The sequence below is a fragment of the Centrocercus urophasianus genome, unplaced genomic scaffold, assembly GCF_019232065.1.
Source record: "Centrocercus urophasianus isolate 14NV4802_14NV808 unplaced genomic scaffold, USGS_Curo_1.0 seq_14, whole genome shotgun sequence".
NCBI classification, from domain to species: Eukaryota; Metazoa; Chordata; class Aves; order Galliformes; family Phasianidae; genus Centrocercus; species Centrocercus urophasianus.
In genome coordinates, this window is record NW_024884586.1 from 32,280,214 (window position 1) to 32,299,771 (window position 19,558).

A 19,558-nucleotide genomic window follows, 5' to 3' on the forward strand; every position below is an offset into this window, starting at 1 on the left:
GAGTATCTCAAAATAAAATGACATAAAATATCTTAGAATCAGATATTTGTGTTTTTCAGGCATTACCACTCCTCCCCGCAAGCCCCCATTATATCACATCACTGCGACACGTGAGGAATTTGATAACAATCCTACAACAGTTCCAGAAGGCGGTCATTTTACAGGGCCATGTTCCTTCCAATTTAAGAAGAAGAGCATTTCCACCTTTCAGGAAACTCCAAGATTCCAAAAGTTTTGACCAAAACCATTAAATATATTTCAATTCAAAACAGCAAAACAGAACATCACCAGGTTTGGTTTAGATTTTATTTCTTCTTAGTTTTGTACTGTAGTGATTAACATCGCACCTACTGCTGCAAAAATCAAAATAAAATATTTAGGTAATTTTTCAGTGATGTCACAGCAATTGTGACACATTTGCCATAAAGGCTTTACTTTTGTTAAATCAATACGGTCTGTAAGGCAAATACTGTCAGAAAATCATCTAGGAGCTGTTTCTTTTCCCAAAGACATACAAATAAATGGCCTCATTTGTTAAAGTGGACAGCCCCCTACAGCACTGCCTGAATTCAGCACAACAGCAGAAATCAGCCCTGCACAAAAGTTAGAAATTTAATTGCTATCTCCTGCCCATTCTGCCCTCACTTGAAATCAGAACTGTTTCTTAGTTTCTTTCTCCCTAAATGGAGACTGGCAAAGATACCCATTAGGATCAGTTAGGTTCATAAATGATTCCAAACTAAGCACGTTCCAGTTGATACAGACTTCTGTGAGGTACAAGACCTCTTCAGAAGAGCTGCTAAACTTGATAACTATTGAAAGTTGGCCTGAAGATCTGTGAAGTGCTGCAATCAAGGCATTACCTTCTTCTAGTCTCATAAACATACATTCAGATTTGGATACACTATTGATACGGCACAGGAAAAACCAGCACTCAGCAGCTTTAGCGCGATCTGCTCCTACAGATTTGCTTTTTTGGACACAAACAGTTCAGTGTTTCGCTTTGGCAGTCTGTGTGGTGCAGACTCTTAAGCTAACGGTAAAATGGATCTCCTACCACATAGGAATAAATTTCACCCCGGGAATCAGGAGCCAGTTCTACATTTGTCTTTTAAATGGTTATAATAAATTCACACATTTCACAAGTAAATTCCCAATCCCTGCACTACCAAACAAACCCATGCATAACAGCTGCATTCGGCCACCCAACTTAACAGCCATACAGGGAGCCGAGCCACAAAAGGCACAAAAGCTGAGTGTCTTGGGAAGCACGTGTCCAGTCTATGTCCTTGGTTCATCTAGCTGCACTACGAGGCACAACACATGACTACATCGGTGTTATTGCATCACACGATCACACTGCTGACTAGACGAAGCTTTAGAGCATCTAATCCTTCTACGTGCCAAAAATATTCCCTTCATCTGCAGTGGCAAACTGGCAAATGGCAAACCATTATATACTGAGTGGTCACATTCAAAATTCTCGTCTGAGAGAATGAGGAACATTTGGTATCCTTGCACATAAAGTAATGAGTTCTTGCCTTTTCATTTACAAAAAGGACAGGAAGTAACAGGCCAAAACCCTTATCAAAATAATATTTTCAAATACAGTTAGGTGGAAATCACAGATTTGATGTAGCATTAATTCTGCTGCATTATGCATTAACATTACCAGATTATCTTTAACTTCCCAGTGACATCTTAGGCTTTTTTCCACCAAACAATGTGCCATTCAGTGGACAGAGTAAAAAATCTTGGGAATAAATCAAAGCGAAATAGAGAATTAGGCTGTTGTAATTGTTGTCCTTGCTGTATAAATAACACTTTAAAGTAAGATTTACAAATATTTACTGTTATTCTATGTAAATTAAATAAAGCTCTTTTAATTCTGGGAGAAAAAAAAAAAAAACACAAAAAAACCTCCTTGCTTGGACCACGTTTGACCTTTCCTCCCTACTGTAATCCAAAGAGACCCACGACACCCTGTGGTTGTCAGAAATAATGCAGGAATGCAGAAAGCCATTAAGAATGTGAAGATGCTTAGCACCATTCTCTGGTTCACAAAATCAAGATGTGGCTAGAAAAAAGAAGACATTGAACTATTTACAATCCAAGTTAAAGAGTCAGTAAAGATGACCTTAACAGGATCAACATTTGTGATACGCACACCAAGACAACCCAACCCAAAGCAACAATCACCACTCAAAACACAAACTCCAATAATTTTATCTCCAGGCAAATATGACAGCCATCCTCCCATGGAGTAAGAAGCACCTCTGTTATGGCAACTGTGTAAATCCCATATATTCTCTCCTCAAAAAACAACAGTATAATGAGGAAATCTCACAGCCTGCAATGTATACCCTACAGCCTTCCATACATGCACTGGAGACACAGAAAAGAGAAAGAATCTGCTGAAGGCTATAAGAGAGCATGCTGCCTTCCAAACTACTTTGAACTGCTGAAATGCCATCCCAGCTAAAACCAGTCCCTGGGGCTGTCCTTTTATATAGCTTTCCAAAGGGGAGAGGGAATACCACAGCTAGCTTTGCTATCTTCCAATATAAATACAGTACAGTGGAGAGTAAAGATCACCAAAGGTGCGTGTTTTATGCACGCTGTGCTCTCTCTGTTATGCATCTGTTGTGAAATAACCTTTATGGTGCCTTCTCTTAATTTGGAGACATTTATGTTAATGATATAGTTGCAGATGGACACCTGAAGCTGAAAGGTAAGTATTCTGAAATGAAAGCATTGTTGCATAAACTCGAAATGTAGAAAGCAAACAAACAAGTGCTAAATACCTTCTCTAGAGAAAAATCTTGTTAAAAGAACTGCTGGATGAAATTCTATGACCTATGAAAACTGTAGGTCATAGTAAAGGACCACAATATATCTCTTTCACGCTTTAATAAGTATTAAATAAGACAATGTTAATAAAGCCTGTATGTGGAATGTATTTTTAAACAGATCAGAAGGTTTAACAATGCTCTAATGTCTAACAACACACACAACACAAATACAAGGGGAAATACATTTGAGATTTGGTGTCAATCTTCTGAAAACTGAAGCAACTACTTCATATCTGTATCCATTCTTTGGTTAAGACTGACAAAAACTTAGATGTGGCGTTTCATCAATATTCTTCAATTAATCTATTAAAATTACAGAAACTAATAACAAAAACAACCAAGATGTCTGTATCAAATACTGAAGTTAGCTGTGGTTGAATAAAGGGGCATGTATAAAGCTATTTATTTGCAAGCTAATTCAATGCAACGCCTATTAAAGTGTATTTTGCCAGTGACAGCAAAATAAATCAGCAAGTGTATAAAGAAGAAAGATTGAGTATTTGTTGCTTTCAAACAAACAGCTCCTGCCTCTCCAGTTCAGACAATGTATTACCAAACTGTGCTCTTCCTCTGATCTGGCTACGTTTTACTTTCAGAGTTTGCCAACCATTTATTTCTACTGTGTTAGGACGAAAGATTATTTCTTCCGTAAGCATATATGAAGTCCACATATCATCACCTGTAACTGTTCAGCAACCACACAAGACCTTTTAATTACTTCACTGGATAAACATTTGCTTGAGTCACCAAAGACTAATTCTACATCTTTTCCTGGAAAAAGAGATTAAAATTAAAATGCTGAAACACCTAAACTGAGCAAACATGCAGTCACAATTTACCCATACCCTTTCCACTCTTTTCCTGTTGCATGACCAAACTAAACAAGGAAGTGAATGAAAAGCTAACACTCATTTGCCAAGATGTTCACCTTTAGAATAAACAAACCACAGTGCAGCTTAATGAAAAAGGAAAACATCCTGTTGCCACTGACAGTAATCACTGAAAGCACACAGCATGTGAGACTTTGGATCAACGAAAGATCAAGAGGGAAGAAAGGGAAAATGATATAAATTATTAAAAACACACAAATTAAAGCTCGATGTTATAGAATACAATGAATTCAGGTGATAATGTTCAATTCACATCTAAGGTATAATTCCACTGATTGCAGGAAGAATTCAAGTGATAGATATAATTAATTTAAGACAGAGGCTTACCTTGACTATCCAGTAAAACTTCTCTGTGAACAGGAAAGTAGTTCCATACTCCTACCTTGGATGAAAGTCTGGTGTCAGGCAGTACGAACGTTCTGAATCAGCTCAACTGAAGGGCACGTTTCTTTCCCAAATACAGGTCTGTTGCTTTCTGATGAGTTGTTTTCAGACAGAACCCATGAACACTCTATACTCTGAAAAATCTGGTCTCTGTGGAGATCAGAGAGGGTTGTTTCTGGGAATATGGCAATCAGCACCATGCCTAAGCAAATATCATGATGTAACAGCATTCTTAGCATGCTTTTCCTCAGAATCCAAAACTCCAAAATGGTAAGGGATCCAAATCCACAGCCTAGATATCACACATCTCACAGTACTGTTTAGATGTACTCGGAGACAGATCTGATATTTAAATACTCAAAAATGCATTCTAGCAGTCCATGTAACCACAGTTCTTTCACAGCACTTTGAATTGGTAGGAATGAAATCCCATTCTGCGTACGATTTTCAAAATGACAATGTCATTTCACACAGCCCCAAACATTTTGATTTGCTTTGTACATGACAGGTTATTTGCAAAAGAGGGCTGAGGCTAAAGATTCCTTTCATTTCCATTCGGGAACTTATTAGATCACATTGATCTTTTTAATAAGTGTGTTTCAGGTTCTTTAACCAAGACCACCATTACAATGGAAGCATTCATTTTATGTACTACTATTCAGGGAAATCATTGTCGTTGCTCAGCCCTTCCACACATCCCTTTTGTTTTCTCTCATGAAACTGCTTTTCATCTCCAAATGCAAAATATCCTGATAGACTTCTGGCTGCTGGCAGCGTTTAGGGGTCTTAGAAAAAGAACATCAATTCTTGCTGTAGTCACTGATGTAGAAGATCCTCCTCGTCCTCCTTGTTTGCCCTCGGCTTCCTGCAGTTCACGGAAGGCAAATCCACACACACATTCCTTCCACTATTTCATATTTACCAACCAAGGAGAAGAGTATCCTTTACTCCTCATTTGCTTATGACAGCTCTTTCATCTGCTGTGTTTTCCCTCTCCATTTCTGGACTTCTGATGCTGCCTTCCCTGTTTGCTATGTGGCTGTGCATACACTACGTCTCTTCCTCACAGCACAGCAGGCACTAGAAAAGCCTAAACTGTCATTTGTTAGATGAATTATACTGCTCAGCACAGCACTTGGGAACTCCAGCAGCACCCCGGATTCCTGGCTCTGTTCACTTGCCCGATCCTCTCAGGTGTCCAGGCCGGGCAGCTTCACCCACTTCCATACTTGCTGCATATAGCAGAAAGCACTAGTGCTTTTATTGCGAAGATTCTCTTTTCCAACACTTCTCTGACAGCAGCGGGGTGGATGGACCTCCCGAGTGCTTTTCAGGCATCGCCTCAGTGTGCCTTTTTCCCTGGCGAGCCCCGCGTATACTCACAACAGCCGTGAATCTACAGCTGCCCACTCCCCCACACCCGACCCCACCGTACGCTTGAGGAGCAGCGAACACGGTTTCAGACCGAATTTATTCCCGCCTCAACGCCCGAGGTGGCTGCGCGCCACACACGGCGCCACACAGCACCCCACTGCCCTTCCCGCCCTAACGGGCACGCACGCGCACTGCACCCACCCCACCGACAGAGGGCGCAAGCAGGCGGCCGTGCGCATGAGCGCTGAGGGAAGCGGCTGTGTCACTTTCCCTTTCCGGGGCGGGCCCGTCTAGGCTGGCGGGGAGCTTTGCGCCCCGCGGTGGTGGCGCCGCGCACGCGCGGAGCGGGTGGCGCCGAGGCCGCCGGCGGCCAGGTGAGGGGTGTCGCGGCCCTACGCGCGTTACCGCTGAGAGCGCGGTGTGACCGTAGTGCTCGAGGCGGCCCGATCTCGGCTGGGACCGGCCCTGCCTCGCCGCGGGGAGGGGCTGCGCCGCACCTCTCGTCCCGCTGCGCTCCGGGACGGCCCGGCCCGGCCCGGTGCTGCCCGCGGGTGAGGCGCCGGGGAGGCGGGGGGCCGTGAGAGCGCGGCGGTGTGGGAGGCAGCGCCGGAGGGGGCTGGGGGGGGGGGGGGGGCTCGGCGCTCGCCGTCCCGAGTGCTGCTTGCGGATGGGTGTCTCTGATTTAGTTACCTCGTTAAGGGAAGATGGACCGGCAGCTCGCAAAGCTTCCCTTGGTGGGAGCCGAGGAACGGCCTGGAGTTGCGTCTTTGGGGGGACGCCGGTCGGATGCCGGCATGAGGTTCCGTCCGCAGAGAGGTCGGGCGTGGAGCGGGCTGCGTGCGGCGGTCGCAGCTCCAGGGCCCGCAGCTGGAGAGCTGGGATAGCTGTCTCGGCCGTAGGGTTTGAACTTTGAATGGTGCTGTGTGGAGCCGGGAGCGGGGCTCTGTGAGCCTCGTGGGTCCCTTCGACGGGGTGCCTGGCTGACAGAAGGGGTGCTTGTATTTCATGTATTGCTAGCTCTTCTTCGCACTAGCATTCCATACGCAGTGCTTTCTTAACTAATGTCTGCTTTGGAGAAGGATAGCTAACAGAAGCTGGGATCTGGCTCCTTCATTTAGCACTTGTCCATATCGCAAACATTTAGCCATGCTTTCTGGTAGTGACTGCGAAGCAGGGTTATCTTCATAGCTTTTAATCCAGTTAAAATTCATACAGATTACAATGTATACTGATAACTAGTTTAAAATGCCAGTAATTAGTGGATTTCCTGATTGTGATTGCTTGATAAGTCCTATCAGATGATTCTACGAATGAGACACAGAGCAGGGATAGCACCTAGGTTGCTTTTCTGTAGTTCTGACAGCTCCATATCTGTTAGCAGGTCAGCAGGTGTGACTGAAGACAGAAGTAGAAATGAGGCAAAAGACTAGTGACTAAGTTTTCTTCTGTTGAACATTCTTCTGCCTTTACAGGCAGCCACTTAGCATGTCAGCAGTCATGCGGAATTCAGCATGTCAGTCAACATACAGAATTCATTAATGGAGGTGCTAAGGCTTAAGAATTTCAAGCACAATTCTAGCCATCAAGTGTAAGGACCTTAAGGAGAAACTTACTTCTGGGGGTAGGTTATTCCAGAATATGTATGTTGCAGTGTTACTTGAGGTAGATGTCACTAGTCAGTGCTGTTAATGGGCTCCTGCTCTGTCTGTTATGTGAAGTTCAAAATTTCTGTAATTTTAATTTAAATATACAGCTCTAACATGAGATGAAACTTGAAAGAGTTGCTTTATAGGAAATTTTTATGAATAGTATTGGTCAATTTCTGTGTTTCATTCTGTCAGCTTTTTGTTAGCTAAAGTCTCTCCTACCTTTTATAAGACGAGAAACTGTTCTTAGTTTTACAAAAGCCTACCTACCCTTAGGAAGCATGGGAAGGTTGTTACGAGTGTGTGTCGCAGGAGGCCATCATGTAACTGCATTTTTCTGTTTTGTCACTTCTAGTTCCAGGCTTTCAGAATTTTCATTCAGAAAGGGTATGGGAGGCATTTCTAAGGCCACATCTCCACTAGGAGTGACTTGCAGGTATACTATGTGTTGTGCTTTTAGCAGTATGGATTTCTTCATCCCTATCTTGTTCTCTGATTACAAGACTTGCTTCATTCAGAGAGTGAAACAGACTGTTATAACAAAACCACAGCTTTGCAGGTTTCAACTGTGTTTGTTGTGTGGGCTTCATCCAGCATGGCTGACTTATTTGCAATCCAGCTCCTAGAATAGCTGTTTGGAAGACAGATGTAACCTGGGCAACTTTAATTCTTGGGAAAAAATTGTTTATGAGTAGCTTTTAGCTTGTTTTGCCTTTGTAGGAAGAAAAGTGGCTCTAATATTTTAGTTGTCTATTTACATTTCATTCTTTGAGTCATTTGAGCTACCCCGAAAGTCTCCAATTAATTTACTGGCAGTGTAGAAAGAAATAAGTGACTATTCCACTTCACTCAGGAGAGCCTTGATTTAGTTGCAGATGACTACTGTACACTATATATCTGCTATTTGATCTTGGTTAACCATCATGCTGAACTTCAGAGCCATCCAGTAGAGCTGGGCATTGCATTTTTGCCAGTTCAAGAAATCACATTCATCTATAGGGATGTGGATTGGTGGGCATGGTGCTGATGGGAGGGTGGTTGGACTTGATAGGGACTGGGTGGTCTTAGTGGTCTTTTCCAACCTTAATGATTCTGTGATTCTATTTATTAACATTTGTGGCCACAGAAGTTGTGAGTTATTGCCTCATCTGTCGGAATTTTTAGCAAAGTTAGAAATATGTACTGTGCTCCCAAAATGAATGTACCATGCACCAGTGATTTTACGTATGGAACGATTCTACTTCAGGTAATACAGTAAGATTGGCAGACCTGTGCTCTGTACTTGACTTGCCAAGCTATTGAAGGAAAGAGCTGAACAAGATATGGTCATCTGCCCTTCCGCCAAATCCATGTCTGTAGTACTTCTGACTCCTCTTGGATTTATCCACTGGCAGTGTTCACAGCAATAGCATGTTTTAAAAGAGCAATTGCATTCAACAAGAACAACAAAAAAACTGTACTGTACTTCTGCTTCAGTTAATTTCTTTATTTCTGTCTTAGATTTTTCGACATGTTTTAACCTATTCTGAAGGACCCAACAGCCACGTCTACTGTGGTATCATTTCCTTGTAGTTGGTACAGGGAACTGAAAGATTGTATTGTGGGAACTTCCTTGAAACTTAAGAAATTAGCCTGAGGCAGGTGGAAGGCTTGAGTCCCGAAAGTTCTACAAAGTAATGTGATGCAAAGAATTGTGGCCTGTCTTTTCTGTTCTCTAATGTGTTATTAAATATGAATAGTTCAGAGTGTTTTGCAGGGAATAAGCAGTGGTTTCACTGGCAAGTCTTTGCTAACCTAAATCTGTGATAAAAAGCAAATGTGAAGCTGGAAATTTAATAGAATTCCAGATTGCTTAACAGATGCCTCAGAACTTTGGTAAGATTTCTGCAAGGACATGCATAGCCGCTTTTGACTTATACTGTTGTATCTTTTGTTAGATTCAGAAGAAGTCTCTGTTTTGTTTTTTAATGGTTTTTATAGTTCCTCGATGGAAGAGGTGTTGAAGACAGCCAGCAGCACTGGAGAAGCATGGAGACAGAATAGTCACGTATTGACACCCTCAAAAAAATACTGAGCACACGGGTGGAAATGAAGAGCTTGAACCATCACTTCAGCATGGCAGCAGCTGAATCTGACAAGGACTCCGGATACTCAGGTTTAGAAAGACTGTGCTACTTTTGTTTTTTCTTCCTGTTTTCAGAGTGCTGGTGATGTTGGATAAAGCTGACTCCAACCCTTTGCAGTTTGTGTTTGATTACATGGTAGGGTCTTTATATCTAAGGCAGGTTAAAAAATAATCCTACCATCAAAATTTTTGGAGTGGAGCGTTGTGTAGTTCATCCTGTGAGTTTCAGTGGCATAAGAATATAAAAATGTGCCTAATAAAGAACTAAATGGAGGAATCCTTTTCTTCAGAGTCTAGAAGTGGGAATGGAAATTAACTTTTTTTTCTTTGCAGTGATCAATGAACTATTGGATTATGTCATGTAATGTCTTGCAGTTTGACTGGATTGTCGTTAGAGCCTGATAAAACTGTGATTTTTGTAACATCAGCAAAATGTAGACAGTATGTTCTGTTTTAATAATCAACAAATAATCATACAAAGATTTCCTTTAAAAGTTAAAAGTGTTTTTGTGGGAGGTACTGTGCACACTGGGTTTGTAGGTAGCAGATTTAAAAATGCAAAAGATTGCAGCATGGACCTGAATCTGCTAGCTCTTTTGTGTAACAGTCTTCAGAGCTGACTTTGTGGTAGCATGTCATCCCTTGGAGACTAAATACAGATGAACAAAAATAAATAGATTTTCGTGGAGACAGTATTTGCATCAGAGCTGTTGTGAAATACAAAGTCTCTTAATAAATAAAGGTCACTTAATAGCTGTCACAAAAGATCTAATTTTATTGGTATTGCAGAATTGAACTTTATTATTCACTATGCTTAATTGAAAGGGCACAGAATAGTAGAACAGAAAGGAAACAGTAAGCATGCTGCATGAGAAATTACTAACAGCTGAATTCTACATTTGGCAGATGGCAGTTCAGAGTGCCTAAGTGCTATGGAGCATACTGACTCTGAGGATGTCCTGAATGCGCTGTGTTGGAATGCAGAGGATGGGCCTTGGCCTTGCCCTGTGACCACGAGCAGCTCCTTTCCTGCACTTTCTCCTATGGTTGTAATGAAAAATGTTCTAGTAAAGCAGGTAAGGAAAAAATAATATATCAGAAAATACTGCAAAAAAAAATTTTTTATATTTTCTTTTCAAAAAGGATTATATTAAGTTGATGCAGTCCAAAAAGTAAGCAGTAATTTGTAAAGTTTTGTTAATAACAACCCCTCTTTTGGAGAGGCAGCTAAAACTGCTAAGGGGGGATAAAGATGAAGTACAGAAGCTGCATTGCATCTGCTCTTTGTCTCAAAGGGATCTGCAAAAAATAGATCTTTATGATGTTATTCAAATGGCACCAAAGATCAAACCAGAATAAGTATCTTTCCATTCAAAAGCTGATGATTTCTTGGTCTAGTACTAAATGTGGAGGTTGGTGGCCCTGCATGTGGCAGGAGGGTTGGGGATTCGTGATCTTTGAGGTCCCTTCCAACCCTGGCCGTTCTGTGATTCTTGTTCAGTTTAGACAAAGGAGTAGGATAATTGCTTTTGCTTTCCACTTCTTAGATTCTAGAAGTGCTTTAGATGCAATATGAAGCCTTCATCTAGAAAGTTATAAATGAACAAATCTGTATCTAAAATTAGTTTCAGTATATTTATTTGAGCAGCTTTTTTCTTAATTACATATCATGTCTCACGTTGCAACAATTACATCCCATGTTTATACCTTCCAATATCGTGTTATGTGTTACTCCTCTAGCGCTTCTGTGTGACATCAAAAAGGTCTGTAATGTGACAGAAGGTGCAAAAGCTACAAGTTTGAAGTACTGCTATACTGTTAGGCTTCTTGCTTCTACTCGTGTTGATAAACAAGGCAAAAGTACTTCAGCCTATTTTACTGTTAGAATACATATGAGAATACAGTGAGAGTGAAGAAAAAAGAAATAGATCTTCATTCTTTTATACTGAATCTGTTTTGAAAAGGAGAAAAATCTGTTAAATGCTGTGTGTCAGAGCCAGCATAGAGGTGGATTCTTGCTAATATTTCATAGAATCATTAAGGTTGGAAAAGATCTCCAAAACCATCTAGTCCAACCGTCCATCCATCACCACCATGCCCACTAAAATGTGTCCCTGAGTGCCATATGTGCATGTTTCTGAAATACCTGCAGGGACAGAGACTCCAACAATTCTTTGGGTAACCTGTTCCAATAATTTGACAGGTTATGCATTTGTTGGGGCACATGGTTCTGATCTGAGCATTGTGCTTCATCTTGACAGGAAGCTTTTTTTTTATAGCCATGTTCTCAGATGTGTGGACAGAACGTACATGACTTAAAACACAAATGCCCAGGTTTTCTTGTAATAGGGAAGAGGCAAGCTTCATCACAGACTGATAGCTGTTGGTCTGGGGTTCAAAACTTGGGCATTTTGAATTCTTGATTTTGTTACAAATAGGAAGGAGAAGTATCCATATGATACACATAACTTGAATGTTGATAGTGTAGCAAAAGGAAAAAAAGATGCAGAGGAAGATGTAGATAAAATTACCAGACTCAGTTAATTGGAGCAGTTCATAACATTTAAATCTAATTATTTATGGATAAGGGCAGTCATTTTAAATTGAAAGTGTTCATTTCAATAAGTAAAAGCAGCAAGACAAGGTCAGAATGATGGAGTGTCTTTCTAGCTCTTTCCGCTGAGTCTTGTTACCTCAAGTGGTCATGCTGGTCATCTTATTAATGTGCTCTTTTCAACACAATTCTCAATTAGGCTCCCTGGACCAAAATAATAATAATAATAATAATAATAATAATAATAATAATAATAATGCAGTGTCCCTAGCTACCACAGTTTATCTGTTTCAGTCTCGGTCAGCATCACCTTCTGTCCTAAAACCACTGTGTTTCTGCTTAGTGATGTTTATCTGCTGTCCTGATTTCAGAGTGCAAACAGCTAACTATGTTACTAAAAAAAATAAAGCAGGAAGTGATTCTCTGGAATATGGTAGTGCTGAGGTAAAGTTTTTAGAAGTTTATAATAGGTGAGAAGGCTTTTTAGGTGAGTAACACTGGTATGTGCAGGATGTTGACTGCAGAATTTGTAAAACTAATGTCTCCTCTACTAAAAATGACATTTTTGGGCGTGACTATAAGAGCAGAACACAATGAGAATGGAAAGGACAAGAAGGTGAATAGTGGAGATGGGAGTAGGGGATAAAAACAAGAGTGTGGTAGACTGTTATCACAGTTCTTTAGGCCTCGATGAATTTGGGGCTCCAGTATGCTGGGTACTGCATAAATAACAATTTCTGAGTCCAAAGCCTTGCTCTTCAGGTTTCATGTTCTGTCTAATGTTTATATAGCCATGGCATGTATATATACTTGCCCACTCTTAATTTGTCTGGGTACCTTTCTTTTGGATGTGTTCTTTTGTCTGTGAAATAAGGAACTAATGTTAACTACTACAGAGCTTCTTGCCCACTGAACTCAGTGTCAGAGTTGGTAATTGAATCTCATCGCCGAGTCTCAATATCTGAATCAGTGGATGATGCCCACCTTTGTCAAGTTAAGTCTTCTGCTGACAGGAGTGGACTTCAGCAAAGCATGTTAGCATTTGCCAGTTTAAATGTTCTGAGGCTGAAGAAAGGAGGCTGGATTTCAGACGAATCAAAATAGTACAGAAAAGAATGAAATACTGTAGTGCTTCTAAAACTAGTGCCCTCAGCAGGCCTGCAGTAACATTCCAAATAGTGGACCACAGAAATTGGAGAAACAGCAGAGAGTATATTGTGCTAGAAGAAGTGAAGATTTTTTTGTTTTTGTTTTTCCTGAAAGAAATACTATTTTTTACCAGACCATTTGATACGTCAAGAGAAAGGTGTGCAGGACAGGAGATCTCATGAAGTTCCCCAGTAGTGTATTTGTGAAAGAAAAGGTAAAGTCTCGTAAAAATTGATGTATTACCCTACCTATATTGCAGAACGTGATTTGTGGAAGGACATAAAAAGTTGAACACTTTTCTTGACATATAATGCTTTTAAGGCATTGCACAGGATTCACCAAAAGGATGGAATTAAACTGCTTGGGGCTTAGAACAGGCAGTTTTCCTTGAATTGGTTGATAGTCATTATTTTTTCTTCTTTCAACTTCATGGTTTTAAATTTATTGCAACTGTTTATTGTACTCGTGGTTCCAAGACTTACTGAGCAGCTACGTTAAGTAATGTCTGTGTTAAATAACCATTTCAAAAGCTTGCTGTAAGAATAGAAATGACAGAATTGGAGTTGCTGCGTTTCAACAAAGGGGGAGTCTGAATTGCTCCTGAAGTATCTGTGCTGTCTCCAACTCTTCTGGAATATTTCATAACCAGAATTTTTCAAGTTTATTTTTCAAATTTTCTGTGTACTTCTTCTTTAGCCTCAAGTGCAGTAATAATTTTACACTAGCACTGCATGATACAAGCATGCACTGTAATTCTTATTAGGGAAAGTGTGTATAAATTGAATTGTTTTTAAATATATTCTCTATGTATGGTTTTCAGCTTTGATTTTAGTGTTACGTTCTGTTGTCAGAGAAGAGAAGAACAAGTTTGATAATAAGCTGCTCACAGTATGTTACATTGTGTAGCATGTATCAATTATGAAGAAATGGCATAATTCACCTGTTTTGCTTAAGGTTTTTTAATCCTTATCAGTAGCACTGCTGTAAGAATTGTTTTTCCCCATTTATGCTTCTCAGGGGAGTTCATCCCAGCTCCAGTCTTGGACTGTCCAGCCATCCTTTGAAGTGATTCCAGCTCAGCCACAGCTGGTATTTCTTCACCCATCAATCCCACCTCCCATTAACCCTCACCCTGTCGGGAAAAAGAGAAACGATCCCACTAACTACCTGCCCATCCTGAACTCTTATCCCAAAATAGCACCACAGCCCTGTAAAAGAGACCACTCCTTCGATCTAGAGGAACATCAGGAAACCAGTTGCCATAAACGACTCTGCACAGAAGCATCTAAAATGGAGACTTCTCCTGTATCAAGGAGCACAGGTTTGTCTACTAGTCCTTTTGCCCATCTACCAGTTAGCTTTAAGGCTCCTCAAGATTCTAACCAGCAAAGTTCTTCAAGCTTGATGACAACTGGAAAAGTGTCAACTCTTCCTGGTTTACATCGCGTTTCTGCTGACACTCCAAAAGTTCCAGGTTTGGCTTCTCTTTTGCCTTTTGGAACTCTACAGACAGCAAAGTGCACTCCTCATGAGAATGAGAGTGCATCACAAACTACAATGCAATCTGCAGTGTGGAGCCTGCCACTGATACCAGAAGAGACTTGCACTACCCCCGAGCTGCTTTTGCAACAGCAAAGTAAGTGCAGGCGCTTTCAGAATACACTCGTTGTGCTACGCAGGTCAGGATTGCTAGAGATCACTTTAAAAACCAAGGAGCTCATTCATCAGAACCAGGTGACTCAAGCTGAGCTGGACAGGCTGAAGCACCAAACACAGCTTTTCATAGAAGCAATAAAGAACAATGCTCCACAGTCATGGGCAGAGCTAGAAGCATCGCTAACAGGCTCAGATAAAGCTAATAGCAACCTTGAAGACTCCACTTATCCAAACATGTAGTAAAATGGTACATAGATGTTAAGTTATTCCTGTGCCTCCTATTTCCTGTCTCAAGCTTTTACTTGAACGTTCTGAGTCCAAGATGTGCAAGGTGGCATGCATTCACAGCTTGTCTTTACAGCCATCCGTGGGACTGGGATTGGGACAGCACAGTGGGATCTTGGCAAGATGACTACTCGCTACTCCAGTATGACCTTGAACTCCATGCTAACTCTATACTGTCTTGGACTTCGGAAGCTTGGATGTGCTCTGCTGGCATGCTCCCATTCTTGCTGTGAGAAGACAGTCATTTGCAGAATTCTGCAAGCAAGTCTTTTCCTATTCCCATCTTCAGATTGTCAGTTCTGAGAGTGGCATGGCAAAACAGTCCCCAGTATTGGGCTATCACCAGTTGCAGGAAGGGAGTTGGTGTGAGGAGAAGATCAGTTTGGTGGGCTGCTATCAGACTGTTGCTGACTGTTGACAGAGAGTCTTGCTTTTGGGGTTACAATTGTTTTGAATTAGTGAAGATCTGCTTGTGGTGAAGCAACATTCTGTATTTATTGCAATCTTTGACCAAAGTGACAAGAATCTTAGGAGCCCGCTGACTTGATTTTGTTGAGCATATGTTGGATTTTGATCTGTAAAGATGAATGAAGGAGAATTGCAAGGCTTGCACTGGAAGTGTTTGTTTCAAAGCTGTATTTATTTGCACTTCCCGTTAGTGACTAAAAAGTGTACGGAGCAAAAGGCTTTAGATTTTCTTGGTAGAATGCAGAGGCATTTTTAAACATTGTGCAAGAAAGACACTTGTTCACCAGAGTTAATTTGGCAAGACTAGTTAAATGTTATCCATACATCTTTCGTTTATAAGGCTAAACTCTTTTTTTTTTTTTTTTTTTTTTTTTTTTTCTGTGAAATTGCTCCCAGTCTTGTTCAGCATCTGCATCAGTGCCCTTGATGATGAGGGGATAGTGTCCACGCTCAGCAAGTTTGCTGATGATATGAAGCTGGGAGGAAGCACACCAGAAAGCTGTGCTGCCATTCAGCGAGACCTGGGCAGGCTGAAGAGTTGAGCAGGGAGGAACCGGATTAGGTTTAAAAAGAGCAAGTGTAGAGTCTTGCACCTAAGGAGGAATAACCACATGCACCAGTACAGGTTGGGGGATAACCTGCTGGAGAGGAGCTCTGCAGAAAGGGACCTGGGACTCTGCAGTGTGCCCTGGTGGCCAAGAATGCCAATGGTGTCCTTGGATGCCCTAAAAGGAGTGTGGCCAGCAGGTCAAGGGAGGTGATCTTCCCCCTCTGCTCTGTCCTAGTGAGGCCTCATCTGGAGTACTGTGTCCAGTTCTGGGCTCCCCAGTACAGAAAAGACAGGGATCTGTTGGAAAGAGTCCAGCAGAGGGCCGCTAAGATGGCAGAGCGCTTGAAGCACCTCTCTTATGAGGAAAGGCTGAGCAACCTATGTCTGAAAAAAGAAGGCTGAGAGGGGTTTGATCAATGTCCATAAATATCTAAGGTGCTGGAGGAAAAGGGACAAGGCCAGACTCTTTGCAGCAGGGGCGATAGGATGAGGGGGAATGGCCACAAACTGAAGCTTAGGAAGTTACACACAGATGTGTATGAAAACTTCTTCACGGTAAGGGTGAAGTGACGGAGCACTGGAACGGGCTGCTCGGGGAGACTGAAGCCTCCTTCTCTGGAAATGTTTAAGACCTGCCTGGATGCCTACCTGTGGAACCTGGTCTAGGGAGCCTGCTTTGGCAGGAGGGTTGGTCTAGATGATCTTTAGAGGTCCCTTCCAGCCCCTACAATTCTGTGAATCTATGAAATCAATTGCTAAGAATGAAAAAAAGGAGAGAAGTGAGAGTAGAGGAGGCCCATGGGAAAACAAGTCCTCCCATCTCCCTTCCCTCCTTTTTTTTATTACTGAGAGAAATTGAGTGAATATGTGTACTTAAAAATAACTAAATAAAAAGATGTCAACTTGGAAAATCTTGCTGAAAGTTTTATCTGCTTGAGTTTGAAGTTAAACAAAACCATTTTTGTCCATGTAACTGTGTCTCATCCCTAGCCTGCTTGACATTAAATGTAGTTAAGGGCTAACATCTTATGCAGTGTTATTAGCAGACATCTGCAGTTGTCAGTTGCAAAAGCTATTCTACAGATGTCAGTTTATCTAGACACTTTTGTCAGTCCCTCCAGTAAAAAGGGTCTGTTTGATTGCTTTTTACCAGAGGCAGGCTGTATAAACGAGCTAAGAACGTCTCTTCCTAGGAGGGATAAGAAATCTGGATTGATTCTAGCGTGTTCATTTCCACTTGAAAATGCTTTCCAAAAAGTGTGCCGTATAGATTTCTGGGTATTTTGATGCTCTGATCACTTCATTTCAGATTCTTAAAAGAGGTACTTGAAATTATAGTAGAACTCTCGCTAGTTTGTGGTTAGACCCCTTCATTTTCTGATGCCTTTGGGAATTAAGATTAGAGAAGGCTGTGGAGAATGCTGTTCTAGACTTCCTAAAATATACTCAGTAGAAAAGGTGCAAGGGATTTCCCTTTAATAAGGGGTTTCCCCCTATTTAGGGAAAAACCGATGTAAAGAAATGCTGTAGATGTCTCATGTGGAGGAGAAATGGGAGTCATGTTTTCCCTAGCCAGAGGCCTAGAGATAAATTTTGTGTCAGGGTTCCCCATAAAGCCCTTTATGAGCTGTAACAAACTAATAGCAGTGCGTTTCATTGTTCATCCTGTTCTCCTGCTGAACTGCTGTGCTGCTGCTCCTGTAGCACGGTACATAGGAATATACTGAGACAGATTTTTGAAGACTATATGGTGTTTTCACTATAACTGTGCATAATAGGATATCCCAACTTGCAGCACAGCAATATCAAAATTGAACCAGAGAAACCAAAAGGCAGGAAAGCAGCATAATACAGTCTAACAATGTAGGATGTAACTAGCTCTTCCAGAACTGCATGTGATATCTGCATTAAATGACAATTGTTGGGTGGGTAGATAAGGTGGGGCCCTGTGCCATTTATGTAAGAATCCCAGAGGATAAGAGCTTCTTAGAGGAAGGAGTAGGAGGCAGTTCCATTGATCTGATACCTTTAATAGTCTTAGAGGTGTAGTATGGGAAAGTGCATAGGATATCTATTCTATTTTTCTTAGCATTCTTATTCTGTCTATCAATTATAGAGAGGAATAGGAAGTTCAGAATGTGTTAATAGGAAGTGATTGTCTTCCTAGAAAACACGATGGATTCAGGTTTTCTCTTGAGATGAAAGGAGGTAAGAAAAATGAAGTTGAATTCCAGCTGTATATGATGAGTGAATACACCGGTGACCTCTTAAATGATTCTGTGTCATTACTTCGAAGGGACCTTCGAAGATCATCGAGTCAAACTGCCTAACTGCTTCAGGGCTAACTGAAAGCTAAAGTGTGTTAATAAGGGCATTATCCAAATGTCTTTTCTAATATTTCAAGCATGGGGTATCATCCCCCTCATAGAGATTTCCTCTTGTTCCACTGTTTGACCACCCTTACAGTAAAGAAATTTTTTTTTACTATTTGATCTCCTTCCTATTTCTGTTGCTCTGTTGGAGTATAGGGAATGGAAAACCTGGCCTTGCACTGGCAAAAAACTTGGCCTGGCACTTTGGCTTAGGGAACCTCTAGCTGCTAAAACTCTCTCATAGTCCTGTCAGCACCACGTACATTTTTCCCTGACAACACCAAGAGTGAGCTGGAAGTGTATGCTTATAGCTGATAGGCATTTCAAATGGTTAATCTGTATAAGTATGTATTTGATAAATCTGGAATAATGTCCAGCAGCTGCTTAGAAATCTACTGGGCATCAGTGCAGATTTAAAGAGGTTTTGCTGAACTAGAAAAACTCCTGGAGCTCTGTATAGGTAAGGCCAGGGCCCCATAGGAGCTGTATCCCTAGACAAATTTTGCTTCAAAATTTGCAGTTACCATAAAGGATTTTGAAGGCCCTAATAACAGATGCATTGTCAGATATCTTTCTGTTCAGTTTCTCTTAGCTGCCTTTATTCTGAGAAGTCCTAGTAAAGCTTTAAACAGTAAGGACTTTCCTTTCTTGGCTGCAATTTAATAAAACAGCATAGCTCTGGTGCTCTTTTGAGGAAAATTAGTTGACTGTATTAGAGCAAGAGTAGATGTTGATTCTGGGCAGGGATCTGGAAGTGGTCCAGTGGAGATGAGCAGAAACATTAACCTCTTTAATTGGAAACATGCAAGCAGTAAACTTAGAGGGCTTTTTTGTTTTGTTTTTTGTTTTTTTTTTAACTTTAAAAGTGGCAAGACAAGTTGGTCTAAAGCACGTGTCCCAGTCTAAAAAGTCAGTGAGATGGTCTGCTGGGGCTTCAGTTCCTGCTACAATTAGCAAGCAGGGTATCTTCATGGCTCAGATAAACTGCTGTTTTTCTATTGAGGTTAAATAAACATTGGTATTTTTGATTACTTTTGCTACATATTTTTGAAGATCTACTGCTCTAGTTGGAATGTAAACTTTTTCTGTACCTTTTGAGTTCATTGTCAGCTTTGAATACAGTAGCCTAAGAGCCCTGTTATAAAACATGACCTTTTTGTTAAATCTTTACAGAAATAGACTGTGAAATATGAATCAAATAAAGTATATAGTTGAAAAATATATGGCTTGGTCTAGTGCTGTTGAGCTGCCAA

General features: G+C 41.1%; 1 protein-coding gene across 4 annotated transcripts; it reads left to right on the forward strand.

Annotated features, from left to right (window-relative positions):
- Nucleotides 1-5,822: 5,822 nt before the first annotated feature.
- On the forward strand, nt 5,823-16,575 carry CIPC (CLOCK interacting pacemaker). 4 transcript variants are annotated; one of them, XM_042813811.1, is made up of 4 exons: nt 5,823-5,874; nt 9,127-9,301; nt 10,178-10,347; nt 13,992-16,575. In XM_042813811.1, the coding sequence occupies exons 2-4, from the start codon at nt 9,235-9,237 to the stop codon at nt 14,868-14,870; spliced, it is 1,116 nt and encodes a 371-aa protein (XP_042669745.1). In that variant the 5' UTR covers nt 5,823-5,874; nt 9,127-9,234; the 3' UTR covers nt 14,871-16,575. The 4 variants fall into 4 exon arrangements, with proteins under 4 accessions (XP_042669745.1, XP_042669746.1, XP_042669747.1 ...); XM_042813812.1 differs by lacking the exon at nt 5,823-5,874 and adding an exon at nt 6,189-7,582; XM_042813813.1 differs by lacking the exon at nt 5,823-5,874 and adding an exon at nt 7,589-9,021.
- The last annotated feature ends 2,983 nt before the right edge of the window (nt 16,576-19,558 follow it).

Coding starts and splice junctions, on each gene's coding strand:
- CIPC (XM_042813811.1), top strand. CDS start 9,235: ATGAAGAGCTTGAACCATCACTTCAGCATGGCAGCAGCTGAATCTGAC. Junction 9,302..10,177: donor CAAGGACTCCGGATACTCAG/GTTTAGAAAGAC, acceptor TACATTTGGCAG/ATGGCAGTTCAGAGTGCCTA. Junction 10,348..13,991: donor AAAATGTTCTAGTAAAGCAG/GTAAGGAAAAAA, acceptor TATGCTTCTCAG/GGGAGTTCATCCCAGCTCCA.